Source organism: Melitaea cinxia, chromosome 9 (assembly GCF_905220565.1).
Source record: "Melitaea cinxia chromosome 9, ilMelCinx1.1, whole genome shotgun sequence".
NCBI lineage: Eukaryota > Metazoa > Arthropoda > Insecta > Lepidoptera > Nymphalidae > Melitaea > Melitaea cinxia.
Window position 1 is genome coordinate 2,974,758 of NC_059402.1, and position 19,767 is coordinate 2,994,524.

At 34.7% G+C, this 19,767-nt stretch overlaps 1 protein-coding gene across 1 annotated transcript; it reads right to left on the bottom strand.

The window, feature by feature from the left end:
* Positions 1-1,815: 1,815 nt before the first annotated feature.
* LOC123656509 (SWI/SNF-related matrix-associated actin-dependent regulator of chromatin subfamily A containing DEAD/H box 1 homolog) lies at positions 1,816-18,548 on the bottom strand. The gene is made up of 15 exons (XM_045592178.1): positions 18,431-18,548; positions 12,188-12,384; positions 10,839-11,143; positions 10,063-10,231; positions 9,342-9,526; positions 8,169-8,362; positions 7,097-7,232; positions 6,616-6,751; positions 6,188-6,325; positions 5,559-5,801; positions 4,711-4,938; positions 4,331-4,542; positions 3,767-3,922; positions 2,859-2,989; positions 1,816-2,280 (listed from the first exon to the last, which is right to left on the bottom strand). The coding sequence occupies exons 1-15, from the start codon at positions 18,546-18,548 to the stop codon at positions 2,204-2,206; spliced, it is 2,625 nt and encodes an 874-aa protein (XP_045448134.1). The 3' UTR covers positions 1,816-2,203.
* Positions 18,549-19,767: the final 1,219 nt, after the last annotated feature.

The following is a 19,767-nucleotide window of genomic DNA, read 5'->3' on the forward strand; positions in this document are numbered from 1 at the left end:
AGAAACCATGGTCACGGGAGGACCGAGGTCATGAGGTGTCAGATGAAAAAGTTGTTCTTTATAATGAGTGAAATTCGCGTAAACATTAGAAAACAAAATGCATGATGTTTGTTCATTTGTTTCTCAAGTTTTACTTTCATCTTTTTTATAAATTATGATATTGAACTTGGAAAAGTTCGGATTTAATATGGGTGCTTACCGTAATGGCAGTTTGTTTTTTAAAATTTACTCCTAACGAATCGATTTTCATGTAAGGACCCTAAGGAATGAAAAAAAATATGAGGAATAATATCTACTGAACGAATGACCTCGTTACGTATTTGTGTGCCATCTATCGGAAGCCTATTAGGGTGGCGATTGAGATGGCGTTATTTGATTCGTTTATTTACCATTTGCTATAGTATTAATATTTTTCTTAGACTAGTAAGCCTTTTTTGTGCCTATTTAGACAGTCGCTCTGAAGGAGTAAACTCCAGTCGTGCATCAGAGCTGACACACACACTTTTTTTTTAAGTTATGAGAAATGTTGGCTGAAAATAATAATATAGGCGTATAAATAATGAATGTTCATATTTTCAATGTTCAATTATATTTGGCTATTTATTTACGTTATTATACATACATAAGTTTAGAATATTGTTTTACAGTCTCTGCATATTTTTAAAGGCAGTGTGGTTGGAAAAATAAATATCTTTACCGTTTTTACAAATCTTTTATATTATTCTCTATATCAAATTAATTTTATCTTAACGATATCTATAATTTTAAATTAAAGTTTTGTAGTTGTGTGTGGATTGATAATGTGAGATTCGTCTCAAAAGAACATAATCAAATAATAAGTTTATCCCTTACATGGTATATCAAAAACAAAACCTATACTAATTTCCGAAATTTGTCTACCGCAAAAAATCAAATAAAATTAATGTCGTAAAATAGATATGTTTTCACTCAGTTTTAGCAAAATCAAATTATGAAACTATTTTGCGTTTAATCATTTTTGAAATCTCATTAACTTTTTAATACATTATACAAATTACACTTAGTGGAATCTCCTCTCTGTGACAAAATGATTTTGTTTTTGTGAATCAAATTTTTATTTTATTTATGCTTCTAATTATCTTAACTTTATGTTGCGTGTATTGCATGATGTTGTGTGTCTTTTACATTGATAAAGTAGCGGCGTATTCATGGGAAAAAGTGCCACCAGAGTAACTTTTACACATAAAAATGTATGTGGAAAAAAATGCAATTAATTAATTTTTATATGTTAAATTTTATTTTTTATTTTCTGTACTCATGTAACAGTGATACAATTGTGTTTTGCTCTGACGAAGACTAATAGACCGAGAGCCTAGGAGAGCCAGACTTTCGTCATTTTATAAAAGCTGAAAATTTCTCAGTGCATGCCCCCAACACCGATAGAATCAGTGGCCAAATATGAAGTTTAACTCATGGTTACTTTGGCAGATACCAGGTATCAAAGGGGTATATTGAGCGCATGCGCCGAGAAACTTTCAGCTTTTATAAAATGATAAAGGTCTGGCCCTCACGAGCTCTTGGACTATAACGCGTCAATGTCACACAAATCAAAGTTGTATATTAACAAGTGAACACACACATACAACCACGTTCACTGAGTATAATAACCTGTTATATATTCCTAGTGTCTTAATAAATTAATATTAAATTTATTTTGATTACTTATGCAGTTTTTAAAGCGCAATACTAAAGCGCTTTAATGAATTTCGAGACTTTTCGTATACCAATCAATGTTAAGAATAAGAAAACGTGTACATAAAAAATAACAAAAGAATGTACTAACTTAAATCCGATTCTTTATTCAGCTAAATCAACTAATATATAAAAGGAAATTATTAAACTACATTTATACATACAGACTATATCGAGCCCACAATAAATGCAAATCTATTCATATAAAAGACAAAAATAAACGACCCACATAAATTAACATGTAAATCATTGTACATAAATAGTTTGAATAATACAGTTGTTTAATCACACAAACGCATGTATCTTGAAGTTCTAACGACCGAATACAAATATAATCCACTTTGTACACTATCACTTATATAATTTAAGCACAATTCACTATACTTCAAGTTTCATAGCTCTGTTAAGTCATCGTTCGGCTATTAATGTCACTTTACTAGTCAATGACGATAACTCCGTCGTTGGCCAGCAATCATTTGTTTGGTGTTGTCAAACCCAAGGCCGCTGACAGGAGACGGACTACGTTCTTCTGTTCTGTTCCATCATTTTCTGCATAAAAAAATTATGTAAGTTAAAGAATATATTTTTCATCCCTCTAAATGTTAAGGGTAGTCCACCCCAACATGTTTTTTTATTTTTAGAAAAATTATTAATTTTTTATTTTATTATGACTTGGTGTTGAAAAATACATACAACCCTAAATTTTCACCATTTGCCACCAACCCCTATTTTTAAATAGCGTTTAGCGGCAAGACAACATTTGTCGATTCAGCTAGTAATTACATAAATAATTGGTACAAAGCATAGCAGTAGTGTAACAAGATTAAATAAAAACCAGTATTAGCATATGATAGATACATGCAAAAGCAATAAAATAACTTTATGATTCCAAACACTTCTATAGCTACAGCTTAAATTATCTTTCTCTCCATATATTTCAAAGTGGACACAGATAGTTATTAATATGTTATATACTGTAATAGTCACAAAAAAAGCATATTCTAGAATAAGTATTATATTCCAGTTTTATTTAACGTGTGTTACATCTTGAAACAATGAAATGTATTAAACTTGTTGTCAGACCTGAATAAAAAGCTATACTACTATTATTACATTGTGATACATACCGTCAGCTCCGGTAACATGTTTTTCTAAGTTTAGCTTCTCTTGAGCTACTTGATATATTCCCTCCTCAATAGTTCCAGCACTCAGTAAGCGGTAGATTGTGACCGGACGAGTCTGACCCATTCTGTGACATCTGAAAAAATTTGATAAGAATAAATAACAAGTTTCTATTTTTTAAATAATTTAAAGGTACTAAATAAATCATAGCTTGGGTATACTATATAAAAAGGTTTTTTTTTTTAAATAATAAATTAAGATGTGTTTCTTATTATGGAACATGTACTTCTAAGGATACAATTTCTAACAGAAACTTTTGAAGTACAACTTCTCTACGTCCGTTGACTTGGGGAGAAGGCTGGTGAATGCGTGATGAGAAAGTTAAGAAAAGTGTGATCGGGTGAAGCGAACGGAAGTTGAGAGGGAGATACAAATTAGTGACGATAGGAAGAGAGCGAGTTACGTTTCGTAAGTTTCACTTCAGTCGTGTGGTCTAAAGCGCATTAATTATATATATATATATATATATATATATAGAGGTAGAGTTCTTTCTATGAATCTTATCATAAATCCTAAGTTGGTGCATTTAAACAAATAATTAATAGCAATATACTGATATTGATTTCTTATGTTTACGCGATTTTCACTCATCTAATAAAACAACTTTTTCGGATTATATCGCGGTTTATTAGGTTTCTTACATTCCTGACGTTTCGGATACTTTATAGCAACTATGGTCACGGGAGGACTGAGGTGTCAGACGTCCTAACGATACAAAGTTATTAGAAACTACCTTATATACATAAATATTTTAATTGGTTTTATTATGCTTGGTTTTTGTTTTAATAGCAATATGCTGAATATACTCGTAGATACAAAATGTATATATTACTAATATAATAAAATGTCTTACCTGTCCTCAGCTTGCTTGTCATTGTAAGGGTTGAAATCAATATCATGAATGATTACTGTATCCGCTGCAGTTAGATTTATTCCCAGACCGCCAGCCTTCGTAGACAATAGGAACACGAAAATATCTTCAGAGTTGTACTGATCTATTAATTCTTGTCTGGAATAGGAGAAGAATACGTTCAATTTATACAAAATAATGGGATTTACGAAGTCCTAGTCACGGGAGACTTGATCATCAGGTATAATTCAGTAGTCATCCGTGAGCCCATACGCCCATAGGCGTCTACAACTCCGAAATATCGAATGGGGAGTGTAAAAATGAGATTCGCGGTCGGTCCCGTAAAAGTAAATACAGTAAACACTTAACAACTAACACTTACTAACATCATCACTGGTGGTAGAAACAAAACATCTGCAGAATCGCGACAGAAAAACGTAGCAAATTAAGCTCCAATTTTTGATACATACAAAAGATTATATATAACCTGTACGCATTTTCGGGTAGCAAAATATAAACAAATAGATGTTTTAACACTAACTGTATAGCAAGTAGTAATCTACCAACCTGTCGTTAACAGCGGTGCTACCATCCAGTCTCAGGTAGCGATGGTTCCTAAGCCGGAGGTAAGGCTCGATGATGTCCAGCATCATGGTGAACTGACTGAAGATCAGTACTCGGTGACCCTCATCTTTAAGTTTGGGCAACATCTCGTCTAGTTTTAGGAACTTGCCGGAATCTTCTATTAGTTGATCCGGTACTGCGAATGATCTTATACACTGCAATAATTATATATTATTTCAGGGTAAATCGTATTTGTATCAGGTTGAAATACCAGCTTGAAAATTTAAGACTTGTGGCTACCTACCACATCGAACTATTATTACTTTGATTGGGGCTTGGTGCTCTACCGTACAAACACGTTTATAAAGTATCAGACAACTTACAGAATACTGCTGAGTGAGCTGATGTGTCTGGAAGTCAGACAGGCACATAAGGTCTTCGAACACATATTGCTCGTTTTTCTCCTTATAATTAGGATCTCTTGCTAGTTTTGCCGCTATCTTACGAGTTACGTTGGCATCATAGTGGAAACGTAAGAGCAGCGGATGATTGGCTAATTTGCGCATATCCATCATCATTGATATACCGCTTTGTTCTGTTGTGGCGTGGATCTGCAAAGATACATATAATGTTGATATGACAAATTTTAAATTAGATAACGTAATTAATTTTACAACCCAGGTTGTTCCAAAGTTTCTTAAGTACATTTAAAATTGTACAATAGTTTTTTTATTTTTTTTTTTATTTTGAGATAGTTAACTTAACTGCTACTAGTTAGGCTGCTCCATATTTTCTTAAAAATTAGTTCAAAATTATAACATTTTTTTTTACGTTCTACAGCTCATAGATAAATGTCGTGCACTATTCATTTAATTAAATTAATGTTTGTCTGTATGTCCATCTTCAGCAAAGTGTTGGGCATGAGCCCACAAATGTTTCTGAGTTGGTACGATCAAAAATAAAAAAGCGTAGCAACACGCCCAGGGGACAGCTAGTATAGTATAATTAAACAAACAGAAATATCTAGATAAGTTTTTTGTTTAATTAAAGCTCATAAGAAAATGTACTACCCATACTACGTGACCCGTTCAGGGGGAGGGTCTAAAAAAACGTAAACGTAGTCTAAATAAATCTCACGCTTTTTCGTATCAATAAAAACAAACGTGAGCCATTATATGTATATTTATTTAACTTTCTACTACTATGGAAATATTGATGATATACAACTAACCGTGCCATCCTTTGCTGAGAATCCAGCAATGAGCTCCTTGTACTGTCTCTGCTGTTTCTCCGACATGGGACATAGTTCCGTATGGTTAGTTTTCTTAGGCAAGTCTTGAAGCACTTCTCTCTTCAATCTCCTCAGTACAAATGGCTTCATGATCCGCTTGGCTTGAGTTATCTGACTCTGTTCAAAGGCTGGTATCTCCTCGTCATTTGTGTTACCGTTTGTTTTCTTTGTGGTTTTTGCTTTCTGGAATATTTAATTTAAGAAATGTAGTAAAAACTAAATGTTGAAATAGGATATAGTTACTGTAGTAAATTAAAAAAAAAAAAATAACCAAGCAAAAGTTTTAAATTGAAAGTCATATATGAAGTTTTAAATGAACAGTGTGTTCAAAAATTGACATCTTTATGTGCGAATTGGTAATAATATAGAGAAGAATGTAGTCTAGAGCCCGACTATATGAACAGAATTTGTAATGGAAAATAATTTTTTAAATGTGAATAGATTAGAAAGAGACATTGCCATTATTGTACCATACCATATTATATTACCACCAAGAAACATATTTTAGGCACAAGATAGATAATGACTAACTTTATTTATATACCATATACATAATTATATCAACTTACAGCATTTTTCTGGAACAAGTTCTTCAAGTCATCAGTTTTGCCGGAGAACATGTGTGGCATCACGAAGCAGAGTAATGACATCAGTTCAACTAAATTGTTTTGTAACGGTGTTCCAGTCAGCAGCAGGCGGTGTTTGGACTGAAATTATTTACAAGATATACAATTAAATTATTATTACATTAATTTTAGATTTAGATTAAATTGTAGCATACAATGAGATTATTGAAGCCGATGATCCGAATTTTATATAAATAAGTGACAAAACTCTTAAAAAATAATTTCACCTTTCATACAGCATGTATACAAGTTTTGGTTGGGATTAGTTTAACTAACACTAAAATTAGTTTCTGACATGTATGTGTGTTTAACTTTTATGCCACATACACAAAAATATATAGGTATTATGTGTGTGTGTTTTTTACACTTACTTTTATTTTTAACAAGTTGTCGTATCTCTGAGTCGACATATTCTTCAACATATGAGCTTCGTCATATATAACGTAATGCATTGGAGTGATACGGAACATTTTACGTTCTTCGGGACAACTGCTCACCATTGTATATCTGGGAATAAATGAAAGATATTTTAAAATACTGCTTATCAAAAGCCCGGAAATAATCTTAAAATACTGTCTTATTGGTTTAAAATTTAGGCTATGTTACCATACTTTGCGAATTTAAATCTAGATACAGATATATAATAATGTTATTAATATTTTTTAAGTATTGTTCCTAAAATTATGGTGGTAGTTAAGTTAAAGCCATTATAAAGACATTAATCTAAAAATAACCCACTCTTACAATACGACTGTCATAACAGTTAGCGATATTGATAGAAAGCAATGATGAGGTGTAGGTTGGTGTCCCAGAGTGTACAATAAAGTGTTAAAAATATAAAAAATAACTTACGTGGTAAGAACAATGTCAATCTGATCCAATCCTCTTGAATATTCAATACGGAGCTGTCTCCTCTCTTCCGGGTTACCATAGTACTTGCTGACATGAAGCGATGGACACCAACGAGCTAGTTCGCTACTCCAGTTATCTGTTCATAATCAAAATTAATTATTAATTAATTGTTTACACAGTAAAAATAGGGCACAATAACATTTATACATTTACAATTGTAATTGTGACAATACGACTGAAGTAAAACTCGTTACGCATTCACCAGCTTACTCTCCAAGTCAAGCGTGCTTACTTACTTAGTTTTACTTCAATGATTAGCTAGTTTCGATGATTTGGAGTAAAACTATTTCTTGATTTGAGCGCTATATAAATATTCAATTGTTTTTGATAAATCACACTTTTCTTTCTGCTTCCACACTAATCTTAGTTGCGTATAGAATTTATTCCCATTTAAAGCATTCGTTATGCTGTTTGAATGCTGTTATAATATATTATACATGCATTTTTTGTTGTAGATATTGAATATAGTATTAAATCTAGTATATAAAATTCTCGTGTCGCGGTGTTTGTAGTTAAACTCCTCCGAAACGGCTTGACCGATTCTCATGAAATTTTTCGTGCATATTGGGTAGGTCTGAGAATCGAACAACATCTATTTTTCATCCCCCTAAATGTTAAGGGTAGTCCATCCCTCATTTTTTTTTAATTTTTAGATAAATTATTTATTTTTTATTTTTTTATGATAGAACATTAAAAAATACATACAACCTTAAATTTTCAACCCTCTACGATCAACCCCTATTTTTAAATAGCGTTTAGCGGCAAGACAACGTTTGCCGAGTCAGCTAGTAACATTATGAGAAATATAACTTTCATACAATGAATCAAAAATAATTGAATATGAAAACGTAATATTTATTAAATCATGAAGCAGATTTAGCTTATGACTCTCAAAATGGACAAAATAACAAGTTCCATAAAGGTGCATGACATTTACTTTATAAGAATCTCAAAAACAAATAATAGTATTACAGATGGCACAGTTTAAGCCAATAACATTCCTATCACTTACCCAGCGTAGAAGCCGGTACTACAACTAAGTGTGTCCCTCTAGCTTGCCCAGTCTCTTTCAAATGAGCTAGAAAGGCAATCACTTGAACTGTCTTGCCGAGACCCATCTCATCTGCGAGTATGCCAGAGACGCCTTGCTTGTGGAGTACCGCTAGCCAGTTTAGACCGACTAATTGGTACGGTGCTAGTTTTAAGCTGTAAGAAGAAAAGGTTAGTATGAGATGTGTAATATTAGCAGTCTTAAAAGATTTTTTTTTATATTTACTATCTACTAGTGATTAACTAGCATACGGGCCAAGTGATGGTAAGCCGCTACCGTAGCCTATAGACGCCTGTAATAAATAAATATCTTATAACATACACACACGATCCAACCAGCCAACCAGAAATAATACATATCTGATACCTTTAAACAAGCGATTCTTGTATATCTCGGAAACCGCTCCAACGATTTTAATGAAATTTAGTATGCAGGGGCGGTTTAGGGGGCGATAAATCGATCTAGCTATCATTCATTTTTAGTAAATGTCATTTTATCCGCGTTTTCAGGCAATGAAAAACTGCTACAATATCATTAGAATATGGAGGTAAATTTCGCCACCATGTATAAGATTACAATAGCTCAGGTGGAAAATTGGGCGGTTCCGAAACGAGAAGACTCCAGTTCGAATCTACATGTCTCTAAATCGATTTTTTACCCATTTTTTTCTAATTGCATTCATGTTTTTTTTTATATAACCAGTTTATATTTTTTTATTATAATGTCGGTAAGATCGAAAAATATTATTTATATTTCATCAGTATGTAATTCGTAATTAAATAAAATTTCCGAAAAACACGATTTACCAAAAAAAGCCATCCAGGTGCTATAGATATACAAATATTACACCCAGACTCAGGTGGGAATCGTGGCAACCCGCAGAACAGAAAGCAGGGCCATACAAACTACGCCAACAGGCTTTTTATTCTGTAAGCTTTGGGTACTTCCGAAGTCAGGCTGCTCCAGATTTATAGCAGGATATTGCCTGAAGTGCCCTATACCTCAATAGTAATCTTATCGAGTAAACTTAAAAAAATATATCAGAATAAATTGATTGGAACAGTTCCAATACGTTTTATAAATCAAATGGTTGTATTTAATACGGCAACCAGGTTTAATGAAGTGAACTCTCACCTCGCGTCCAGGGAAGTAGGTTGTTTAAGCCGTCCGGCCCCGGCAGCCACCGCAGCCTCCAACTGTTGAGCCAGCCCAACACACTTTTTCATCAGACGTTGTATGTTGTTCCGCGTACACAGCAGTTCTTGAGTCGAGTTCAATAGATCTGTGCTTAGCATTTTGTTGTTGTTGAACTTTTCCACCTGAAATGATATATATATTTAAAATTACTAGTAGTCGAAATTCGACCATAATTAATTAATCTATTATCTATATAAATTCATCATACATGTGGCGACATCTGTCGCACGAAATACGAACGACTACATGCTACATCGCGCTATCAGAGTTTTCAAAGTGAATAAGTATATATTTTTTTTTTTTTTGATAATTGATGAATTTTTGATATGATATTCAAAAATGTTTAGAATTCCTAATGTGGGTAACACAAAAATAAAATCTTGAATAAGTATATATACAAGATCCCGACAACAACCGTGGGGCGTTAGCCCGCCAGACACAACACCCGTCTGGCTGGAGGATCCTACCTTTTCTTCACACCCCTAAATACAATATCTATATTATTCATTTGATGTACTAAAATATTATCAAATCTTTAGTCTTCCTCCACAAATGGGCTATCCAATACAAAAAGAATTTTTCAATTCGAAAAACAAACTCTTCAGCTTTAACAAGTATAATTTTCATACAGATATAGATTTTATTTTAAACAGCATACCATATCAACCCATCCCTTGAAGGGTCTCTGAGCTATGATAGCCTCGGCTTTCTTTTGAGAACATCCACTGAGCAGAGAAAGCTCGTTCATGCTGCTTGTGTTCAGAAACTCAAATACTTTCCGCTTGTCTCCGATGAGATCGTCTGTCACTTCGTTGTCTGAATCATCACTAGAATTAATAAGATAAAATATGAGAATTTATTAGTTAACGAATCAATGGGACAGGAATACTCGGTCACATTTCATAGGAATTTAATAAACGGGAATTTAATTTAAGGTTTTTTTTTTGTGGAAAAACTATGATAATTAATTGTAGTTTGTCAACATTTAGCTGATTATCAAGAAATCGCAATTCAAAATTGTAAAATAAATGCCATTCATAAATTATTTGGTGTGGCTTTATGTCTACTAATATAACAGACTCAATTTTTTGTTTTATAATTCATAAACAATGAAACAATTGAATCAAATCACTTTGACAAACCTATCTATTCTAAATTTTCGCTAACACTTTCTTAATTAAAAAGTCATAATATATTGTTTTCTAATGTTTACGCGAATTTCACTAATTATAATGATACAACTTTTTCTCTATGTCCATGTCCTCCCATGGCAACTTTTTCTCTATATCCCGTGACCATGGTGGCTGTAAAGTATCCATCGGGCATTTAAAAAACCTAATAAGCCGCGACAAAATCCGAAAAAGTTGTTTCATTATAATAAAGTTATATTTAGGGCAATATTACCCTCATAAAAAAAAAAAAAAAAAACTATACCTATCATAAACTCTATCATCTTTTCCTTTCCGAACCCCGTAGTCCTCATCTTCACTCCCACTGCTGCCCCTTCTGGCTCTTCCTCCCTTGCCTGCTAGGGTTTTGCGGACCACCACACTAGGTCCACTGGTGACCCTAACGACACCCATCCCGTTAGGCCTGTGTATTTGACCAGAGAACCCAGGCCGAGATGCAAAGAATGTGGAAGGGGATGCCTTGTCATCACTCTCAGGGTCATGCTTAAGTAGTTCATCCCTGGATCTCTCTTCATTCCAGCCATGTTTAACTAGGGTATTTTTAACAAACTGAAATACAGGTTTGAGGTTTATAATTCCCATAAAATTAAAACATTTTATTACATTTAAATCAAAACCCATTTTTTGTGAACTACATGGTGCATTTGCACAATTACATAACATACCTATTTATGTTTAAATTGTAAGTAATTATTTGTCAATAAATAATAAAAATACTGTCTTGGAAATCAAGAATTACTCAGGGCAGATTTCCTATAATGTGGTTTTTATGAATTGAAACTATTAAATTTTATTAAAACATTATTATTTAAAGGAGCATTTTCAATAACCTTCTTGCATGGTAAAGAACAGCAGGAAATATCCTGCTCAAAATCTGGAACAGCCTGACTGAAGAAACACCTTAGATCACAGCTAAATAGCACTAGCTTGAGCAGTGCTGTGTTCCTGTGGTGAGTAAGGAGGCCAGAGCTCCTGGGGTGGATACATTGGAAGGGATTGATAACGCATTGGCGCAGTGGTCGCAGTACTGACTGTTGCGCTGGCGGTCGCAGGTTCAATCCCCGCTCAAGACAGATATTTGTATTGGCCATATAGATGTTTGTCGTGGTCTGGGTGTTTGTGCATGTGTATTGTGTGTGTTTCTGGACCCCAACACAGGAGAAAATCCTACTGGCGACCGTTGAGTGTGAAGCATTTATTTATATTACTAATACTATATACACACTTGCGATGCTTCTGGTGTTACAGGCGTCTATAAGCTACAGTAATCGGTTAACATCAGGTGAGCCGTACGCTTGTTTGCCAATCTAGTTGTATTAACAAAAAAACTTTTAAATCTTCATAATGTTCTTTTATTTAAAGACAGTTATATGATTATATAACTATATGAAATTATTTACGTGTTCTATTTTATTGTTTATATGTTTTTTATAAAAAGTAAAAACAAAGTCAAAAGTAAGAAAACAACCATTTTTAGTGCAAATCCAAACCTCACAATTTTTTTTTAAATCTATTATAACCTGTTTAACTAACTCATAGATTAAATTTAAGTAACCATACTTTTACTTATATTTCATTGGCTACAATACTCACCAAAGGAGATATGTCCGGGAACATTTCTAGCATGTTCCGGAACCTTCTCTCCTTAACAGCTGTCGTCAACTCCATCACCGGTTTCTTAGCTGGAGATGCGTTATCATCAGAATCCGAGTCTTGGATCCTGATCCTTTTGTAAACAATCGGTGCGTTCCTTATAGCTGTAGTCGGAGCTGGCATTCTTATTTGTTGTTCTGGTGAGAAAAAGAAGAAGGTTATTTCCTAAATATAATTTGGATTTGTCATATTTAAATGATAGAAAACACTAAAGACTGTCATGATGTTGATGTATGTTATGTTGTATCTCTTTTATAATACAGCTACTTATAATAGTGTTATTTTGTCCTAATATTAGCTGCAAAACTGATTAACAAATATCTAAGTATTTAGATGATAGAAAATTTGCCATGTTATTAAAATGTGGGGGGGTAGGTTGTTTGCGTCCGTAGGAAGATCGCCCTTTGCTGCCCTACACGTCCCCCCTGGGTGGCGCCAAAAGAACAACAACGCCGAGCAACAGGCGGCGGTAACTAACCTGTTAAGGTCACTACGGGCCTAGAGGATCTAAATACCCTCTAAAAGTGTAGAATGGGACCTTGGGAAAGTCTCAGTTTCTTATCCCAACCTTCTTTTTTTAATTATGGAAAGTCTAAATAACGAGAGTGATTTGTCATGCGATCCGGCTAACCCCCGGCGCCACCTGGTATCCGGGCCAGATGGTGTGAAATTGGCTACCGAAGGCTGCGTAGAAGCGGGTGACCAGGCTCCTATATCAGCAAATGCTACTGGAAACAAGAAGATGATTCAACAGGCACTACACCCTAGCCTGTTCATAAGTAGGCCGAGAAGTTCCTCCGTTGAAACAATACCTATTCCTCCTTCTCCCATAAATCAAACACCTACTGGAGCGAAGAACATATCAACACAAGTATACCCTAAAGAAACCAGCCCTCATCCTCCTGAATGGCAAAGGGTACCATCAGGAAACAAACGTAAAAGGAAGAAAATCTCGACAACTCCATCACCTGAAGGAATCAAAACTGCCAATAGATTCAGTGACTTGCCTGTCGACCGCCCTGAACAGGATGTAGGGACTACATTAATAAAACCCAGCAAGCCCCCGCCAATAATCCTTTACGGCGTGGAGGATGTCAGCAAATTAACTGACCTGCTGGAATCGGTGGTGAATAGGAATCTGTTCACTTTCAAAATAGTTAACCGTAATCAGATGCGAATTAACTGTACAGATGTAGAAGTGTACAAAAAACTAATTTCACTAGTTCGTGAAAAGGGACTCATAGGACATACATTTAATAGAAAAGATCAAAGAAATTACAGGATAGTTATTAGAAATCTCCACCATTCTACTCCTATTAGTGCTATAAAGGAAGATATTGAAAGAACAGGGAACTCTATAACAGGAGAAATAATTAATGCAAAATATGGACCTGATAGGAGGCCGACGTCAACTTTCTTTGTGAACCTTCTACCTAGTCCCAACAACAGAGCAGTGAAGGAGCTTCAATATATATACCACCAATCAGTCATTATAGAAGACCCAAAAAAGAAAAAATCAATAGTCCAGTGTCAACGTTGTCAACAGTATGGCCACTCGAAGAATTACTGTATGAGACCCTTCCGATGCGTGAAATGTGGTGACTCTCATAAAACCTCGGAGTGCACCAAGCGTGACCGAAACACCCCGGCTACATGTGCATTATGCCATGGACCCCATCCCGCAAACTATAAAGGGTGTGAGGTATACAGGGAAATCCTCGCAAGAAGAACAGCAAAATCACGCCCTACAAAGAGAAATGCCGCTCAAATACCAACAGATTCCGATTTTCCTACTCTTGGAACTGACAAACCAACGTCGTCATCAAATTTCAACACTGACAAAGAGGGAAATAATAAATCAGACACCGTAAAATTCAGCAGATCAAGATGGCCAACTACAAAAGAAACCTCTACAAAAGAAGTTCCTCTAGCAGAGCTCCAAGAGAATAGTCCACTAGAAAAACTGCTCATAAAACAAAACGAAAAGTTCGAGCTAATCCTACAACACATGAGTACGCTTATGCAACTCATAACATCACTGCTTGATAAAATTAAATAATGGCAGTATTTCGTATGGCCACTTGGAACCCGAATGGTCTGGCTCCGAACAAAGATGACGTAGGTCTCTTATTAAAGGAACATAAACTCGATGTTATGCTCATCTCAGAAGCTCACTGCACCACTTCATCCAGTGTAAAGTTTCGAGGATACAGGACATATATGACAAACCATCCGGACGGAAAAGGACATGCCGGCACAGCAATCATAGTACGCGATACTATCAAACACGATATCTTACCGGAGTTTAAGACCGAGTATATTCAAGCAACTACAATTGCGGTTAGGGATAGTTGTGGGTACTTCAACATTTCGGCTGTGTACTGTCCGCCCAAACACATTATATCGGAAAATATGTTTAGTAATTACTTTAAAACTTTGGGGGGCAGATTTATATCTGGCGGCGACTGGAATGCAAAACACACATCTTGGGGCTCCAGGTTAACCACAACTAGGGGCAGGCAGTTGCAGGCTAGTGTGACAGCAATGAACCTGCGCACGATATCGGCGGGCGAACCCACATATTGGCCTGCAGATACAAACAAGATTCCCGATCTCTTGGACTTTTTCATCTCTAAGGGTTTATCTAGTTCGTATCTCCGAGCCGAGTCCTGCCTGGATGGCTCCTCAGACCACACACCCGTATTGCTTAGTGTTAGCGCTATGGTAATTGAAGCTGAAAGACCACCTACACTATGTAATAATCACACCGATTGGAAGTCATTCCGTGAATACCTAGAGGATAATATAAATCTGAAAATAGCTCTTAAGTGTCCCGAAGATATTGAAGAGGCAACAAAAAATATAACTACGCTCATACAAGACGCTTGCTGGAAAACTACGCCATCACTAAAACATAAACACGGTACTATTACAAATTTGCCACTAGATATTAAAAACCGAATTCTCGAAAAACGGCGACTTCGACGTGTTTGGCAAGTTAGTAGAAATGCGGAAGATAAACGAGCACTTAATAAAGCTATACGAGAGCTAAGAATATTCCTCAATGAATGGCGTGATACTACACTCGAAGCTAAACTAGCGTCTCTTACGCCTACAGCATCCAGTAACTATTCCTTATGGAGATTCACCAAGTTCTACAACAAACCTCAGGTAGCCAAACCACCCATAAGGAAGAGCAATGATAGCTGGGCTAAAACCACTCAGGAAAAGGCTAACGTGTTTGCCAATCATCTAGCTGCTGTTTTCTCACCCAACGAAACAGACGATCTGGACTCACAAAGAGATGTGAAACGCTTTTTGAATCAGCCGTATCAGATGGCATTACCACCGCATCCAGTAAAGGTAATTGAAGTGTGGCGAACGATAAATGGCCTCAAAGACCGAAAGGCTCCAGGATACGACCTGATAACAAAAGAAATACTACAACAGCTACCGAAAAAGGTAGTAGTTTATTTGACCATCCTATATAACGGAATTTTGAGAGTGCAATACTTCCCTGCCCTGTGGAAAGTCTCAAAAATAATAATGATCCACAAAGTTAGTAAACCACCAAATGAAGTCGAATCCTATCGTCCGATCAGTCTCCTACCAATTCTGTCCAAGGTCTTCGAAAAAATGGTATTGCAAAGACTACTGCCTCTACTTACCGAAGATAAAATACTACCTGACCATCAATTTGGGTTTCGACAATCCCACTCAACAGTCGAACAAGTCCATAGGGTGACTTATAAAATTAGAGAATCCCTAGAAAATAAAGAGTATTGTTCTTCGGCATTTCTTGATATACAGCAGGCATTCGACAAAGTATGGCATGAAGGACTTCTTTATAAGATCAAGAAATATCTTCCGCATAGCTACTGCATGTTGATGCAATCATATATATCGGACAGGATTTTCCAAGTTCAGGAATCAGGAGAAACGTCAGATTTCCGTGATATCAAAGCGGGTGTCCCGCAGGGATCAGTGTTGGGCTTAGTGTTGTACACAATCTTTACGGCAGATCTGCCAGTAGTAATGGGAGTCACCACAGCTACCTTCGCTGATGATACTGCACTATTGGCTAGCAGTAAAGATCCGGCTATTGCATCTCACACGCTTCAGAAAGGGCTAGACGAAATAAATAAGTGGTTGAATAAATGGAAAATTAAAGCAAGTGCATCCAAATCAACTCACATAACGTTCACTCTGAAAAAAGGAGATTGTCCTCCAGTACACCTCGGAGATAACATACTTCCCCACTCAGACAGAGTTAAATACCTTGGCCTCCATTTGGACCGCAGACTAACCTGGAAATATCATGTTAAATCCAAAAGAGATGAGCTGAATATAAAATATAAAACAATGCTCTGGCTGCTAGGACGAAACAGCAAATTGTCAACGGACAATAAACTCTTAATATACAAAATGCTCCTGAAACCAGTGTGGACGTATGGGATACAGCTCTGGGAAAGTGCCAGTAACTCAAATATTGCTATGATACAAAGATCACAAAATATCATCTTGCGCACCATTTCCAATGTTCCTTGGTTCATCACAAACCGTGAAATCCATGCCACATTGCAAATGAACACAGTGAAGGAGGAAATTAGAACTGCCTCAAAAATATACCAACAACGGCTTGCCCTACACCCTAATCAATTGGCAACCCAGCTGCAAAGCCAAAAACATCTTAGGCGCCTAAAGCGGCATGATGTACTACAGCTGCACGAGAGGGTTTAGCACCCTCATAATCCGAGAAGTGCTCTCGATGGAGGGCTCACTCATCACGCCAAATATCGCACCAGCTATCCGCTTATAGTCCAAGGACTGATTGCAGATGAAAACATAACAAAAAAAAAAAAAAAAAAAAAAATGTTATTAAAATGCCATGTTTTATCGATTTTAAAGTCTATCTCCTATATAGTATGACTATTTGGTACTTTAATTTGTACCTCTCTTATTATGAAAATTTGTTACTTGTCATAATGCTCTTGCTGGAAAAACGGATATACAGATATTTAGCAGCTTTTAATAAACCTCAGTAAACTTGTTTCAAGTATTAATGAAAGTAGCTATTACATAAAGGGTCTTCCATTCACTGGTAGCTGATAAAGTTTATTTCACACATAACTTACTGATAGATTTTAACAGTAGGATGTGAAACAAGACCAAGAGTTTCATATCAACTAATAAACTACAATCTTTGGATTTACAGGTCATAAATAAAAATATCTGATGGATAAAGTTGAGTTTGATGATGTGAAAGAGAACAATATCAAAATGTTTTATCTGTTGAGTAGTGCTACAAGTCAGAGAAATTTAATAATACTCATGAGTGTTTAATAGTACTCATGAGTGTTATACCATCATGTTGAAGAAAAGTTCTTTTCATTATTAAGAAAAGTATACTAACACAATCTTACAAAGATTAGTACGTGAGCTAAATTTTGACAAACTTATGACATGACTATGATAAAAAATGTATTAATGGAAATATTATCAACAGAATTTAGACAAAAAAAAAAATATTTAACACAGTACTTAGCTCATAATATGCTTAATCTGAAAAGTATGCTTATAACAAATGGGTGCTTTGAATATATAAATGATAAATAAAGAAGTAAATATACATTGGTTGGTTTTTCTTTCAATTAAAAACTAGAACAAACAGTTTTCCCGTTGCACAAATGTTTCCGAAAATTTGTTCTAAATCCTCATTCGATAAAAGTTTGAAAATTTGTAACAATTTTAAAATTATTTACAATTAAATTAAAGAATAATTTGTTACTGATATTTATTAGGAAATAATTTTAACAATTGTGTGTAATTGCAAAAATATTAAACATAATTTTAAATTTCGTTCAAGATTCAAACTGTCGTTAAATTCCAATAAAATTAAGATCTGTTTCGTGAATCAAAATTTCACGTCTTTTTAATATTAAGCAATTTTTAAAATAAAGCATGTGTAAACAGTATTTATATTTGTTGAAATATCGAATAATTCTCAGGTCATAGCTAAGAAAACTACAATTAAGACCGGCAAGGCAAAAAACCAGAACCTTGAAAACTTGAAACGTAACCACATAGGATTCGGTAAACGTGGTCATAAATGCTCGTTACTGTGTGTCAAACACACGTGTAACTCCTGAACCTTGAATTTCAATTTTATCATTTAGTACTTACGATTACTGGATGGAGCCGATGTTACTGTTAAGGTTCCACTTGATCCAGGAGTAGGTTTCCTTTGAAACCGATACTGTCTTAGATAACTTAACACACTAGGGCTAGTACTTTCAGACATCGTAATAAATAATAGCGTCGTTATATACACCGAACGCTAATCACGAATTTTACAAAAAACGCTAAAATTTTAACAAAAGTTTAATAAACTTTAAACCTCACACACTCTTTCAGCTTGAAATCAACACTGCGGCCATTTTTATCCGCGAGTCTAAAAAAAATGTCTTAGCCAATGGTAATGTACTACATGTGACAGCTGTTTATTTCTACCAATAGCGTCAAAATATGTCCAATTTCTTTCAAGGAAATATATTTTTTTTGCTTTTGAACCAATAAAAATTGAAAAACTTATTGTTTGATTATTGATAGTAATGTGAAAATTTTATAGATTACCTACCTATAAGAAAGTTATAAAATGAGTTTTTTTTAAATTTTCAATTATGACAACAGTATATTAAAAATAGTAAAACATCGTTTCTGTTCATAATAAATAGTTATCTTATTATTATTATTTTTGTTCATTCACAAGTTTACAACACTCTTTTTCACCTTTAAAATATTAAAGTTTTGTAGGTTTATTAACTTGTATCTAGTAGTGTTGCTCTATGATCTAGTACAGTTTCTATGTAATGGAAATAAGGAAAGTGGAAAGAAGTTTTTGTGAATTCATTAAAAAAAGTTTTCTACAATCAATCTACCAATATACTAACCTTTTTTCATCGTAAATAAAGCATTATTAATCTGTAATTATTTCAGCGAATTTACCTTTTATTATACATACATATTTTATTATATTTATCTTTTATTATGTTATATTTATACATATATATTTATATTACCCATATTATATTACGGTGTTTTGTAATAAAAATTATTAAGTCAGTCAATCAGTTTAGTACTTCGGTCTATTATAGTCCATTGCTGGACATAGGTTTCCCCAAGTTCACGTAGACATCCTGGTGTTCCGCAATTCTCATCCAGTCTCTATTATTAAGATATGTAAATAAACTCTTACCTGAAAGTTTTATTTTTTAAAGTTAATTTTTAGAAAAGCTATCTGAATATGATTGTAGATTTTATTAATGTTGAGATTAGCTGAGCTTCGTAGTTGAGCTTCAGCTTGTAATATCATGGTAATATCCCATGGCTGGGCATAGGCCTCTTTCCCCATGTAAGAGAAGGATCAGAGCTAAATCCACCACGCTGCTCCAATGTGGGTTGGCGGATATATTCCCTACTATGAGTAACGATCACTATCAGGCGTACATGATAACAACAAG

Bases quoted from the DNA above. Each gene is read 5' to 3' on its own strand.
- LOC123656509 (XM_045592178.1), bottom strand. From the start codon at position 18,548: ATGTCTGAAAGTACTAGCCCTAGTGTGTTAAGTTATCTAAGACAGTAT. The intron at 8,363-9,341 runs GTGAGAGTTCAC...TTCTTCTTACAG, and splicing joins CCTACTTCCCTGGACGCGAG to CTTAAAACTAGCACCGTACC. The intron at 4,543-4,710 runs GTAAGTTGTCTG...TAATTATTGCAG, and splicing joins AGCTCACTCAGCAGTATTCT to TGTATAAGATCATTCGCAGT.